At 40.6% G+C, this 14,108-nt stretch overlaps 1 protein-coding gene across 8 annotated transcripts in view; it reads left to right on the top strand.

Moving 5' to 3' along the window:
• The first annotated feature begins 1,433 nt into the window (after positions 1–1,433).
• MAP3K4 (mitogen-activated protein kinase kinase kinase 4) overlaps positions 1,434–14,108 on the top strand; it is a 77,216-nt gene continuing 64,541 nt past the window's right edge. For 2 of the 8 annotated variants that reach the window (XM_075036078.1, XM_075036079.1), the window contains exon 1: positions 5,368–5,746. In XM_075036078.1, coding sequence (XP_074892179.1) covers positions 5,676–5,746 — 71 coding nt within the window. In that variant the 5' untranslated portion in view covers positions 5,368–5,675. Of the gene's footprint in view, positions 1,751–5,348; positions 5,747–14,108 lie in introns of those variants that run through there. The other 6 variants (XM_075036080.1, XM_075036082.1, XM_075036084.1 and 3 more) reach the window with 6 other exon arrangements.

The raw sequence follows: 14,108 nt of genomic DNA on the forward strand, positions 1-14,108 counted from the left end.
AAACATTTATATATATGAGTAACTGTTCTCCCAGGGTTGTCCCATTGATTTCAGCATGCCTATTATATAAGTGAACTGATGTGTACATAAATGTTTGCAGGGATTAACATTAAATGAAGATTAAAATTTTCTCATGGCTGCTTATAACTCCATACAGCTGATGCAACAGCCAGGAACTGCTGGGGTAAAGGAATATGCCAGCTACGCTGGTTTTCTGTGATTACTCTCACTTCATAGAAGGAACTACTGGAAGGAGGAGAGATGGACAGGAGCTGTAGAAGATATCCCTAGGCAGGGAAGTTTGATACAGATCTCACAGCTGTTTTCTGCTGGGATAACGCAGCTGCTGTAAGGCAGATATAGAAAGAATCTCAGATGCACAACCAGATATTTTAAATGATACCGTCTGGAACTTTTTTTTGCTTTCTGGGCTGATGAAAATAAATAACATCACTTTAAAACTTTTAATATAAACAAGTGTTCAAACTTGCAAGATGCTTTAAAACACAGAGAGTTGCACACAATGATGTGCTAAATTGTACTGTCAGGCACGCACAGAAAAGAGATGAATATGCTCTGGGTCTACAAACAAGGTTTCAGAGGATGGGCCTCAATTCTTCAGTGGAGCTTCTTTGAACATGAAAATATAATACTGAACACAAATACAGACAAGCACTGCAATGATCTTGGTCTTGTTTATAAATGTCCCATGGCTAGTCACTGAGTATGTCTATTATACAGTTGGGGAAAGGATTATAGTGTGATTTAGCAGGAGCCAAGCTAGCTTTAAGAAAGCTTACTCTGTTGTTGGTAGTCAAGTTCAAGTAGCGCTAAATTCAGTGCAGCTTGTTTTCACAGGCCCAAAGTCAGTTCTTGGGAAGACATAAGCTACTGTAGCCAGACTGTTACAATACATGCGTTGACTCTGAAACATTTTCAGTCTCTACGGTCAATCATTTCTATGTCCAGAGTCTAGGTACCTTTGAATACCACCCAGTGGTTTTAGCTATGCCCAGCTTTATAGGCACCAAGCCCAAAGACCAGCTTTACGTAGTAAAAGCATACCGCTTTAAGCAGAACTGAGGTTTACACTTCCCTTATTTGGGTCATGCCCTTTTAATAATGGCAGAGGCAGTGTTACATACAGTTGCTTTTTAGGACAGGAAGTACCAAACAAAAAATAATACCCAGTTGAAGTGACAAGACGATAATCCCAGGAATGCTTCTGACCTCATGCTACTCTTACTAACAAATACTCCTTTAATAGCGATGAGTTAATGATATCAAGCCCTCTGTGATCTAACATACAGCATGTGAGATGACAGTGTTCAGACAGAAATACTCTATCTATCTCCCTCAAGCTAGCTGGCTCCTATTATAGCATGGGTGTTAAACCATGCTGCTGAACAAGCTTTGGCAGCTATCATGCGAGCTTCTGAAGTGAATGAATCACAGTGGTAACGGATGATTGAACAGGGGTATATACAGCATGACTCTTTAATTTCTTTCAGAGGTTCACACTTCAAATCAATTGCAGCAAAGCTCAAATTATATGACACTGAAAACTGAGTTCCGTTTCTTTCAAAAAAAACCCCCAACTTGCTCCTCTGTGAAAGCAACAAAACTGTAGATGGAAGAATCTGCATATTACCAGGTATCTTGGTATTTTATTTTGACTCTGGAGTAGCTCATTGCAATATCTACATAAGAAAGAAATGGTGTCAGATTGTCTTCTAGATATTAAATGCAGGTATGGTTCATGTTTTCCTCTTCATCACATTGCAAAAGAGCATTTCTAATCTGTGACCAAGAAAAAATGAAAATTCTATCTTCAGCACTTTTAACTAGATCTAGACTAACTATACCTAACAGGCTGCTTTCCAGTGTCTACTGCTGAAAGGGGGGTTATGTCTAATTAACTTTGCTTTTACTTTTAAACAGCTTTTAGTGGAATTAAAAGAAATAATTTATTGGAAGAAAAAACCTAAATCTACAAATCTGTTTTTGTCAAGAATTTAATTTTTGCATGTAGTTCACAGTGAAGAACCATCTGATTACTATGTTTCTTTAACTGTGTTAAAAAAAAGACCAAGTTGTGCCTTATACTGCATAACATTCACAACGTGAAATAAAAGTTTGGCAGTTTGGCCTTGTGACAGTTACTGGGAGAAAATTTTTGAAAGATATTCTTATAACATATTTAATTACCTACACAAACCCAATCTTTCTTCATTAGAATTTTTTGTATATAGAAAAGAGCTGTAGAATTCACAAATGGCAAAAGCACAGCTGCATGTACGATCCTGCCTGATACTTGTGATGAAATGAGGAGAAAGGAATAACAGAATCTACGCCCCAGGAACAGATAGAAATTTAAAGGGTAGTTGCAGTAGACATTTAAAAAAGCTATTTGAAAGACCTATTTTTGTTACTAGGATGCTATTGCCATATCTTAAATATTTATTGCAAGTTCTAGGACTGCTGGTGTAATAAAAGGCACAATGCTGGAATAAAAAACAATTCCTAAGCAATCACAGTAGCTGCTAAAAGTATAAACCCAAATGGTTGCTGAAAAAAAGAAGAAAATTCATCCTAAAACTTCAGAAAACAGAAGATAAACTGAAATAAGTTTGTCTACTTTGACAGTTGCATGTTTGTTTGTTTTTAAACCTAGAATTTTGGGGTCACAATTTTGTCACATCAGACAATAAAATCCATTAATATTACTAAAATTTTAACTCAATTTTCTGACAGATTAAGACATCATTTATCGTAATGTCTGTTTTAATTTTGTGCCTTCTTCTGTTCCAGTAGTGGAACCAGAGTGAACAATTTCATTTATTAATTTTCATGCACCTGTGCAATGCTGATAATGTTTAGACTCACAAACTGGCAGCCAGGGAGTCTTTGAAATAAAAAGACATCCCTTAAAAGAAGACAAAAATAATTAAAATAATTTTGTGTGTATCAATTTTTGTAAGACCTCTGTAACTTCTTTAAATTTCGTCTCTGCTATATATTATCTCTATATGGGCTCTGACAGTTTTATGTCATCTGCTGTTTCCTGTATTATCAGCTCCATATATTCCTGCATCTCTTTTCCTTTCCTTCCAAGTTCTCCATAGGCCATTCATAAGCATCTCCTCTTACAATTTTCTCCTTGATGCCAGGAGCTATGTTGCATGCTATCGCCTCTTGCAGACAAAGTGTCATTGTATTAAACTTACAGCCTTGCTTTGCTCGGCCAGTTATCTGTAGTTTTAGCATATTCTCTATGGTATACCACAAGAATGTGACGCAACCCAATATGTTGGGTTGCCCTAAAGGGAAAGGGGAAGAGGCATGCAGGGAAGATTATTCTGGACTTCCTTGTTTGAGAGGCTGCAGTGAACCCCAATTTACTTCAGTAAATCGTCTTAATATTTACAGAAAGTAGTGGCAGGGGGCAGTCCCCACTTTCACCTTTGCCAAGGGCCCCTGGGATGTCTGCACATCCATACCATCATGCCATGACATCTGTGGCAAAAGGCAATATCAGATATTTTTTTTCCCAGTTAATGAAAACTTCGTGCTTCTAACATACCACTACACTGATTGTTTTGATTGAAGAAGCAAAGCGGCTGAAAAATTTTGCCATGATTGCTAAACATAAAGACTTCTCTGCCCTGCAACTAGCTGAAGAGGTGGTGTCAGGTGATGAACCATAACGTATCTGAGAAGAATTCCAGAAGCCACTGCTATGCAATTATTTCATCAATGACATTGAGCCTTTGTTATTTGCAGTCATACTAAAAATGTGCATACTGTGAAGCTTTGCTTTAGATTTAGAGAATTTATGTTTTTATGGAGATGACAAGTAATTTATTAGGTTAGCACTTCAGAATTTCTAATGTTGACTTTCTTCACCTATAGTTTCTAGGTTTTGTTCACCATGACAGATTAGTAGGAATGTATTATGTGTATCTGCCTTTAGAACTGCTTTTTGGTTTGGGGCAGAAGTATTTGGCAAAAAATCATCAACATGCTAAATACTGCTTTTTTCAATTATATGAAGTAATCTTAAATAATAACTCTGCACAGAAATGCTGAATGTCTTGATGTTTAGATGTTATGACCATCAGGGGCATGATGATCCAGGTATTTTTCTTGACCTATAGAAAACAGGGAGCTGGCTTCCTGCATAATGTTATTTCATCTGGTCGTACATTTTAATGCATGTATTTATTAAGATGATAAATGTATAGTTGAAGTATCTTCTGCATTTCAGCTTTAAAAAAATTCTCTTATTTCAAAGGGCCTGTTAAAATAAATTTGTAGAAACTTTGTTTCTTGAACTTGGACAGATACATGGACAACTTTGTATCATGAACGGTGACTTTACAACTGAACTTTTCTATCAGGCTAGAAATCCGTGTAAATCTCTTGTAATTTAATGAAGGAACTGGGCATAAAGCAGAATCTAGCATTGATTCCAGTCCAAGTTCAAATTTCACTCTTCAGAAGTAACATGTAGTGTTTGTATACACATTACTGATACCAGGGTTTGCTGCTGTCCTTCCAGTTCTATAAAACAGAAGATGAGGTTCTCTCTCACCAACTCTAACAATTAACTAACTCATGGCACTTTTCTGCCTTTGAAGGGCGTTAACGTCGGTATTCCAGCCAAGCTATAGTTCAGGAAATTACATTTTTCCTCCCTGAATTTCCAAATGGATAACGTGGCTCCAGTTCTCTGTTCAAGGCCGATAACCAGTGCTGCTGGAGGCTTTAGAAAGACCAGATTTATAAAATTAAACAAGTTACTCCATAAGCAGCACAATAAATGATGCCTGCTTTTTTTTTTTTATTTCTCCTGCAAAGCTCTGAGTGCCCCTAACCATTCTTCCACGCACCCCCTCTTCCTCGAGGGCCTTTGGTGCCCTCGAACGACTCGCAGAAGGCCGCGGTACCTCCAGCCTCAGCGTGCCTTGGCCCTCATGCAAGCAGGCTGCGGGGAGCTGCTACCTGCTGAGGGAAACCATCTTCCTCTCAGAACTTAGATCTTTCTTCTATCCTTGCCTGCTAAAGTTGGTGAAACTTGCAGTTTCCGAGACCCCCCGGCGCCCGTATGCGAATGGCAGCCGCTAACGGCCAACAGCCCTGTCACGGGTGGGGAGGGAGCCAGGCGCCAGCTGGCGGGGTGGCAGCTCCCGCCGCGCCTCCCTCACCGCCTGGCGCCGGAATAAACGCGGCCCCTCCCGGAGAACGGCGGGGAAATACCTCCCCTGCATCCCCGGAGGGAAACGCCGCCGCTTCGCAGCGCGCCCCGTCCCCACCGCCTGGCCGAGGGGCGGGTGTCCCCCTCACGGCGGGGGCAGCGGGCGGGCGGGGAGGGGAGCCCACGCCTCGAGCCGCTCCCCGCCCGGCCGCGGCGGAGCGAGCGCCTCTGGCTCGGCCGGTCCCTCCTCGCGCGCCGTAGCGATGCTCCCGGCTTCTCTGCCCGCGGAGGCTGTTTTCAAGATGGCGGCCGCGCGGGCGGCTCTGCGCGGCCGGGTTCCTGCAGCTGGGTAGAGCACACACCCCCCCCCCCATCCCCCTTCCCCTCTCCTCCCTCTCCTCGCTGCACCCCCGGCGCCGCAGCGGGCCAGGCCGGGCCGCGCACCGCGATCCGCCGCCATGCCGGCCTCAGTGCATGCATGAGAAACGCCGCCGCGCTGGTCTCTGCCGCCGCCGCCATGGAGGAGCCGCCGCCGCCGCCGCCGGGGAGGTCAGTACCCAGCGCTGCCAAATAGGGAGCTGTGTCCAGGGAGCGGGGCAGGCCGCCTGCTGCCAGAGCGTGGTGTGGGGGGCCGGGGCCGCCGCGTCCGCGGTTGTGAGTGCCAGCCGCCCCTTCTGCACTGCGGGGGCACGGCCGCGGGAGCGGTGGGCGGCTGGGGCTGCGTTTTTAACCTTCCCACCCCCCGGTCCCTGCGCGATGCAAAAGCTCCGGCTGCTGCTGCTGCTGCTTCAGCGCTTCTATAAAGCGCCCACCGAGTGAGAAAGTGCTTCGATAAGAAATCTCTAGTGGCTGCGGTGGGTAAGGCAATGTTTTGTGGGCACTCTGCAATTAAAAACAAACCGTTTCCTCCCCCCCACCCTCGTTGAGCAGCAGGAGCAAACGGGTGTTTCTGGGGCACTCGCAAGGCCAGCTCTCGGGGAAAACTTTTATCGGCAGTTAGGGCTGGAGCCGGTGGCTCGGGAGGGTGCAGGGGAGGGGGAGCAGCTGTTGGAGCCCCCCTGGAGGCTGACAAAGTGTGACCTGTGCTCGTTGACTTGTGAACGGCGGTGCTAAAAACGCTGCCTTCTGGAAGGGTGTCTGGTGTTTATAGCAGCCGTGATTAAAACCAGGTAGGTAGGTTCTCTCTGGCGCGCCGATAAAACTGCAGGATCTTGGAGCATCGCTCCTGGCAACGTTGCAGTCGGTATTTGTCAGAAGATACAGTTTAAAAAAAAAAAAGCCCAACAACTTCCACAGACGGCTAGCGTTATGATGCCTCAAGCTTTTTGCAACTGCTGTTACCTCCTGAATGTGCTGACCTGCAGATTGTTTTTTTGCAAGTCTCCCTCTGTGCCCTGCTGAGAGATGGGGATGCAAATTACTTCATGGTCTAGTGTTTCCAGCCGGCTATAGAAGTGTTGCATAAGTCCAAGTTATTAATTCCTTGGCAATTATTTCTCCTTTTAAAATAACATCCTGTTGATGCACTTCACTTCTCACTAGGAGGCATTCAGGAAACGTTTTTTAAAACACTTGTGTGATCAATTAGTACTGTAAGGCAGTAGTCAAGCATGTTGTATTCCAGGTGTGCTCTGCAAAAAAGCTATGTGTTGTCACGTTCCTGAGATCATTCTTGGATATTGCAAGCTACTGTTTCGTACTGATGTAATAAAAGGGAAGTGGTGATGCACTCCAGTTTGGATCGAGGCTATGGTGTTGAACAATATCTGGTTTGAGTTTTCATTAATGTATTTTAATGATTTGTTTTTCTTACGTCATGAGAATGCCCAAACCAGAAGGTATATAACAGTTAATTAGATTTAACAGAAATATTAGGAAATACAAATGCCAGTAGGGCAACTGAATTTGTAAGCTTCCAAGTTCCTTTTTACAGTATCTTCAAAGAATAATAGTGCATGTTAAGCAGAAAATGATTTAAAATTAAGCTGGTACAACAGCATGACCCTAGACCTGGGCTGCCTTCATGTAGAAGAGTAATCTGCAGTGCCTGAATGGAAAACACCCAGGCATTTCCTGTCTAGGGCCATTTCTGACCTCTGCTGGATTCTGCTTATTAAAAGACAGTTTACGTGAGTCGGATGTGGGTGTGGATAGTGTGGTGGCAACTTTACCCAGCAAATGAAAATTGAATTAGTTATTTCGGAGTGAGCTGGTGGGTGGGAAGGAGGTGTCTCAAAACAATTAGGTAGCCTTAATTTGTGTAGGGTAATGCGTGTACTCCACTGTGATTCACTTCTGTATGTACTTTGTGTATCAACTTCACATCTGCTTTAGAAGAGAACTGTTTCTCTGGCTTTATGTAGTACTGCTTTTTCTTAAAAGTAATACAAGAGTAAAGTGAAGCTTTTTCAACATGATTAAAGTTGATGTAAACTTTGGAGTTATTAGGTGTTCAGTCTTATGGCTGTGAGGTTGGAATCTTGTTGAAATCAGTGGGACTGTGTGCAGGCTTGGGAATTTGAAATCCATTTGGTGGCAGATAGCTTTTAATCCTGTTTGTAGAGTAAGAATGTGTTCTTGTGATAAAGAATTCTGGCTAGCACTGAAGGGTCTGGTATAATGCATTCTTTTTAAGTTAAATTTAATTCTGTTGGAGAAGTACTTGGTCATTCTCATTAGCAATACACCTACATTTGTTTAAAAGAGAAAGTTTATTGATTCATTGTTGTGAGATTGCCTTCTGTGTTGGAAAACTGTGTAAGGATTCTGTGTCTTGTCAGAATATAAATGCAATGGTACATTCTGTAAATCTAAGGCAAGCACACAATATGTTCATGGCTTTTTTTTTTTTAATTATATAGTCCTTAGTCCAAAGCATTTGATTGAGAATCCCTCTCCAAAAGCAAACTGTTTTTCCCAGGTCTTCCTTTCTTTCTTGAAACATAGACTTTGGGGTGGGGAGAGAGGGGAGGCAGCTCTAAACTGAAAAACGCTCAGGGAACTTATGAGCACATGTCAATTGTGAGATAGGATTGCACTTGGACATTGGACAGCCTGCAGTGGTTATGGGTAAATGAAAAGATATGACTAAAAGGTTTTGGAAAGAATTCACATTTAACTATCAATCCTTGTAACAAAGCAAACAAAGTTTTCAAGATAGATGTTTCCACTTAGATAATTCAGAACGCTAATTAAAACAGGTACATGTTTGGTGCTTCTTGGTTATGGCCTATAGGCTTTAAATTTTCTGAGCCCAATTTTAGGCTTTCCCAAGAATTTTCTGGCACGAAATCCACTATAGAGAAAAATGAGGCCTTAAGCATTTCCTTTGTTGGGATGCCAATTTTGGTGGCACTGCAAAGGCATGAAGAGCCGTAGGGCTACTCTAACTTGTGCCTTGATTGTTCGTAGCCCTCTTCTCCTGGCATATATCCAGTGCAGGGGGTGAAGGAAGGGGCAAGGCTGTGAATAAAGCAGGACAGAATTGTGAATTCCTCCACACTGGGGAATTTTTCAGTGGTCTGTCTGTCAGATTTGTTTGCTCTATGATGACAATGAATTGGGCTGTCAGTCTGCAGCATCTGTTATTTAGGCAACACCTGAGGTCATGTCGTGAATTGTGCTCAACCTATTTTTCTGTTTGCCAAACTATCTATATGACTGATAGTGTATCAGCAGTGAAAGAGTTTAAAACTGTTTTATCAACTTAGGATCATAGCTTTGCTGGGAAAAAATGGTTTAAGTGTATAGAGTTTTACAATCCTTTTTTTGGGGGGGTGGGGTGGGGTTCATGCATTTAAATGAGGTAAGATGTAATCTCTATTCTTCATGTATTGCATTTTCTTGTTTACATGTGCAAGATTGGGATGAATGACTGATTACTCCACCTACGCGCAAACACCCATGAAGTGCTAGTTGAGATGTCTTTGGCATTTGTAGCAGCAAGGATTAGTCTGCGTTGTGTGGCTGCCTGAGTTGTTTTTATGTCTGTTAATTAGTGCTGTCTGTGTCAAGGTTGGTTTTACTATTATGTAAGCTAGTGATATTGGCCCTTGTGGAATGCAAACTGTGCTGTGATGAAAAACAGATGTACTGAATTTAAAGGAAAGGATAAGGGATATGCAGTAATTTTTATTTTAGGGAGCAAATTGGGATTTTTAAAGGCTTATAAAGATTCGGCTTCCATGACAACCATGCTTCTTCAATTATATACAAACTATTCTTTTAAACTGGATTTAAAATAGATTTAGAAGACAATTTTTTTATACTACTCACTGCTAGTCAAGTAGTACGTTGACTTCTCAGCACAGGAAGATACAGTTATCTTGGTTCTTATTTCTTCAGCTGTGTGGTTGCATTTGCTGTTGTATATGCCATTTATGTTTGCAGGGCTATTACTTTCATTAAGTTTTCTTCTGCTCTCAGGTGTTAACTGCATTGATGCATTGTTTATCCTGTAATCTATTAACTAAATAATTTTTTAATTTTTAAAAATAACTTAGAAGCTTATTAATTTAAAGAACTGATAATTGTCCCATGCTCATCCTTGGCCAACTGCAAACATAAAGCCAAACCAGAACGTTTGCTCGTAACTCCTGAGTTTGAGTGTTACTGAGTTGTTAAATGTGCACTCATGGCCAGTCCAAGAACCCTGTATGTAAAAACACATCAGCTTGCCATGAACCCTGATCAGGTTTATTCTGTATCTAGACAAGTTGGGAAATAACTTTATTGCCCTGATGAATGTCTCCTGCTGTCATGAGGTAGAAGGAGGAAATTCATTCTGTTCCTTCCATGTCCTGCTAACATTTAATGGTATTGACTGTCTTATGTTGCTTTCTAATGTGGTATACATGTATGATTTATTCTGACCTTGGCTTATGTGTGCTGCTGGTTTACTTGCTGATGGCTTCTCTGAGAGCAGTATTTGTAAAAGTTTTTATCATTTTAGCTATGAAACATCCATCCAGTAAGTGGTAACAAGACCACAGTTACTTGTGCCTCTGTTACTTCTCGGTTGCGCCATAGAACTCTCTGTGGGCATGTCCATTGCGCATTTGGGATGCTCCAAATAGTTCACAGAGTACTGCAGCTCCATTGCATGGCCTGGGTTTTCCAAAGGTTGTGGATTAGTAGTCCAGCATCCAGTGCTTAGGTACCACCTTCCACTAAAAACATATTTAACTTTTAATGCTTTACCTTCAGGGTTCCTGTAGACGCTGACTTCATCTAAAAGATTAACTGAAACATTGGGATCAAAACTAGTTGTCAGCTTTTTCTTGTCTAGGAATGGAACTTTCTGCCAGAAGAGTAAAGTCTGTGCATGGGAGAGGGGGGGAAGAATGGCCTGTTATCTTTTATCCTAGGTGTGTGTCTTTCCCAGTTTATCGCTGTTGTATATGATATACTTATAGCTGAGCCTAGCAGCCTAACGCTTTCTCTCATAGTATCTCTTTTCCCAGTAGTATGTAACTTTTCCTGATGTGGTTTAAATTTTCCTGAAAATCCATCGAGATTTGATAGTATAGAGTTTTCATAAGTAGTTCTTAATTAAATATACTTTATTTTTTAGGTGTGTAGCTTGAGTAGCTTGAGACCTTGGGATCTGGTTTGTGCATGTGCCAAGAATTTAACTGCAGCGCTTATCCTTTGGATTTATACTGTGCTTTGTAATGCTCAACCATCTTTACCTTAGTGATGAAAATGTATTTCAGGGCTTCTCATATTGAAAAAAAAGAAAAGATAAAGTGCTGTTCCCGGAAATTGCAGTTTAAAAAAAAATATTTTTTTTCCCAAAGATGGGTTAGGATATACTTGAGGTTGAAAAAGTAGCGCTAAGGATGAAGCATGGTGACTGAAACCAATTAATACTTTGGCATTAGTTGTTCTGAGGCATTGAAGAGAAGAGAGCTGGATACTGGCTGGGCTGGGTGAAGCTCTCTTAACTCCTACCGTTCTAACCTTTGATCCATTTGGAGCCTCACCTGGTAGGCTTAAATGTGGATACGTGACAAACCCATCAACATTTTCACACTTTTTTACACAGTCTGTTGTTCTTTCTTACTGAAATAACATATGGTACAGTTTTAATCAAATAATCTATTTGTGAATGGAGAAAAAAAAGCTCAGAGATGAAAGTGCATGCATATTCTCTAAATGCTGTTATGTCATAATCCAAACTTGCATGAAAACTTATAATAATCCAAGATGGAAAAATTAGTTAACCTTTCTCTGCTTCCAAATTTACTAGTAAAAAAAGAACAGGAAGTTCTGATTATTATTTTTTTCTGAGATGAGAACATGAAGAACTGCCAAAACTGTTATAAGAGCTCTATTTTATTTATTTTTGTACTTATTTCTAGTTGGTGTAACTTGCAGAAGAAAAATTACTTCCTTGGATCATTTAAATAGGTCTCAATAGCTCTTATATCTGCTTGCAATAAAAATATATGATTAATACTAATTTGCATTTTGCTTAATTTATTTTTAGCTCATTGTTTGATGATTTCTTTTTGAAGTTTAACATATTTTTATAGTAAGTTGTAAGGTGCTTCAACACTTTCTGATGTTTCAATAGCCTTTGTTACATTTTTCTGTGACTCTGTCTTTCTGTCCTAAATATAATAATCGAGCACTTAGAAGCTTCTGCCCAAGAATATAGGAGAATGTGGGGGAAAGCGTCAAAGTATTAGTAATTTACAAAACTGTTGTAGTTTCCAGATCTTGAGAAGCAGAAGATTTTGTTTGAATTTCTCTTAAAAGAAATACTGCTAGTCAATACAGTAGGGCTGTAAGGAACTTTGTAATGGGGGGAACTGGCTACAGTCAGTCATGTGCTTGAAGTGTACTATAGAAATGAAGTGTGTTCACACTTGCTGGGTCCTTCTGTTGTAACTGAACAGCTTAATTAAGAGTTACCAAGGGTGAAAAGATGTCATTGGGAATCAATTAAAGATTAACTGTTTAGCTCTAAGCTTTACATTAGTCTTTTCCCCAATAATGACTTTTTTTTCCTTGTAGATTTCTGCAGAAATAGTGGTTGTTCTGTCACAGTGAAGTCTTGCTCCAAACCACTGCCGATCATGCAGCAGAAATACTTGCTTTGTACTTCTCTCAGGCCTTAGCTGATCTGGGATTTATTGTACTTGGTGCTTAACTGTTAGCAGGGCTGTTGTAGCGTAAACCCATAATTTGCAAGAAGGTGGCAAGATGTATGTCAGGGCTTCATAGCAGCATTGGGTGTTTGCATTTGTGCAGCCATGCTACAGGTTAGTCTTCAAAGATAAAAAAGGCATAAATAGGGAGCAAAGCATGGCTATTACAGGGCTACTATTACATTCTGACTATTTACTAATGAAGTTGTAGTGTTTCTGTAATTATTTCTATGTTGATGACCCCTTGTTCATAGGTTAATTTATAAATAAGATACTGGAATTATGTAATTCAGTCAGTTCTTGGTAGTGATACAGGTACTACCTTAAGCATCTTCCTGCCTAAGTATTTTGCTTTTATCATTGCTGCAAGTAAAAAAATTACATTAGTTTTGCAGCTGACCTAGACTAGAAATTACTATTTTCATCTTCTAACGTCCTTCTCTTCCCCCCCTCAACGAGGAATATCTGTCATATGAAACTTGCTAGCATAACATTAAGTACATTTGGTTGCCTAATTAAAATTAAAGTGGTTGAAGTTGGAAAAATCCTGCTAACAAAGACATTCCAGCTAAGCTGGATTGTTTGGCAGCACCAGTGAAGGACCAGGGTTGGTACTTGCAGTTACGCTTGTGCATCTTGGGCACTAGTGACTTCTGGCAAAGTGTTAGTGGAAAGCAGAAAGGACAGTCATCATGGCATCACATCTTATAAATTGCTTCAGCTGCAGCCAGAAGAGAGCGACTGAGGTCACAGTTTTACATTACACTCAACACGTTAGAACAGCAGGTTGCTTTCTTCCCCTGGTCTTTCCCCAAGAAGCAGCCAACCTCCTCCACTGCATTCTTTATAGATCTAGTAGTCATGTGTTTGTGGAGTTTTCACTTCAGCTTATTATCTGATGGGTAACTGATGCACCAAAAAATTAATGGGGTTTTTCCCCCATCAAATTGGTGACTGAGTTCACACGATTGTTGGCTTCTGTGCAGAGGGGCCAGGGATGCACAACCTGCGAGACAAAAGGCACACTGTAGCATGTTACCCTTCTTGTGTCAGCTTACTGTGACTATAGTCTTGGTAGTTTCTGAGGCTCTTTACTTCATCGCTGTAGAAAATTGTGTGAATAAGCTTCATTACATTTCATACTCAATTTAGAAAGTTTTTTAATATTTCTTCATGGTTTTTGTGCTCTTACAAGCTTCTCTGCTGTAAGCTGTTCTAATGAAAACAGATTCTGTAGAATTTGCATCTACAGACTTGCTGAAAGAGAAAAGCGCTTTTTTTCAGTTAGCGGCAGCAGTAAATGATAAAACTACTACCTCTGTTATAAATAAATTCTACCATCCTCTGCCCAAGTGCTACCTTTTTTTCCCCAGCACACTGGTTGTTCATTCCTAGACTATAGAGACAATTGATAATATATCTTGCCTTTCCCTGATTCCTCTGGGAGGAACAGCTGAATTTGAATATGAATATGTCTTAAAACTGAAGTTGTTATACTGGTACTATTTCTTCTTTAAAATGTTATTTTGAAATACTTAGTGAATACAGAAAAGCCCTAGTTTTCTGCTTTAGGATGTTGTTTTAAGACAACAACATGATAAAATATTTTTTCGTTTCCTCAGATTACTTCCAGGCATTATCTTTAGCATCTCCATTTCCTTCAAACTTACTTGTAATTTTAAGATAAGTTTCAAGGTTGTTTTTTTTTCCCATTCATTTTAGCCTTGACATTGGTGTGCCTTACATAATATCTGCTT

Source organism: Buteo buteo, chromosome 9 (assembly GCF_964188355.1).
Source record: "Buteo buteo chromosome 9, bButBut1.hap1.1, whole genome shotgun sequence".
In the NCBI taxonomy this organism is placed as follows: Eukaryota; Metazoa; Chordata; class Aves; order Accipitriformes; family Accipitridae; genus Buteo; species Buteo buteo.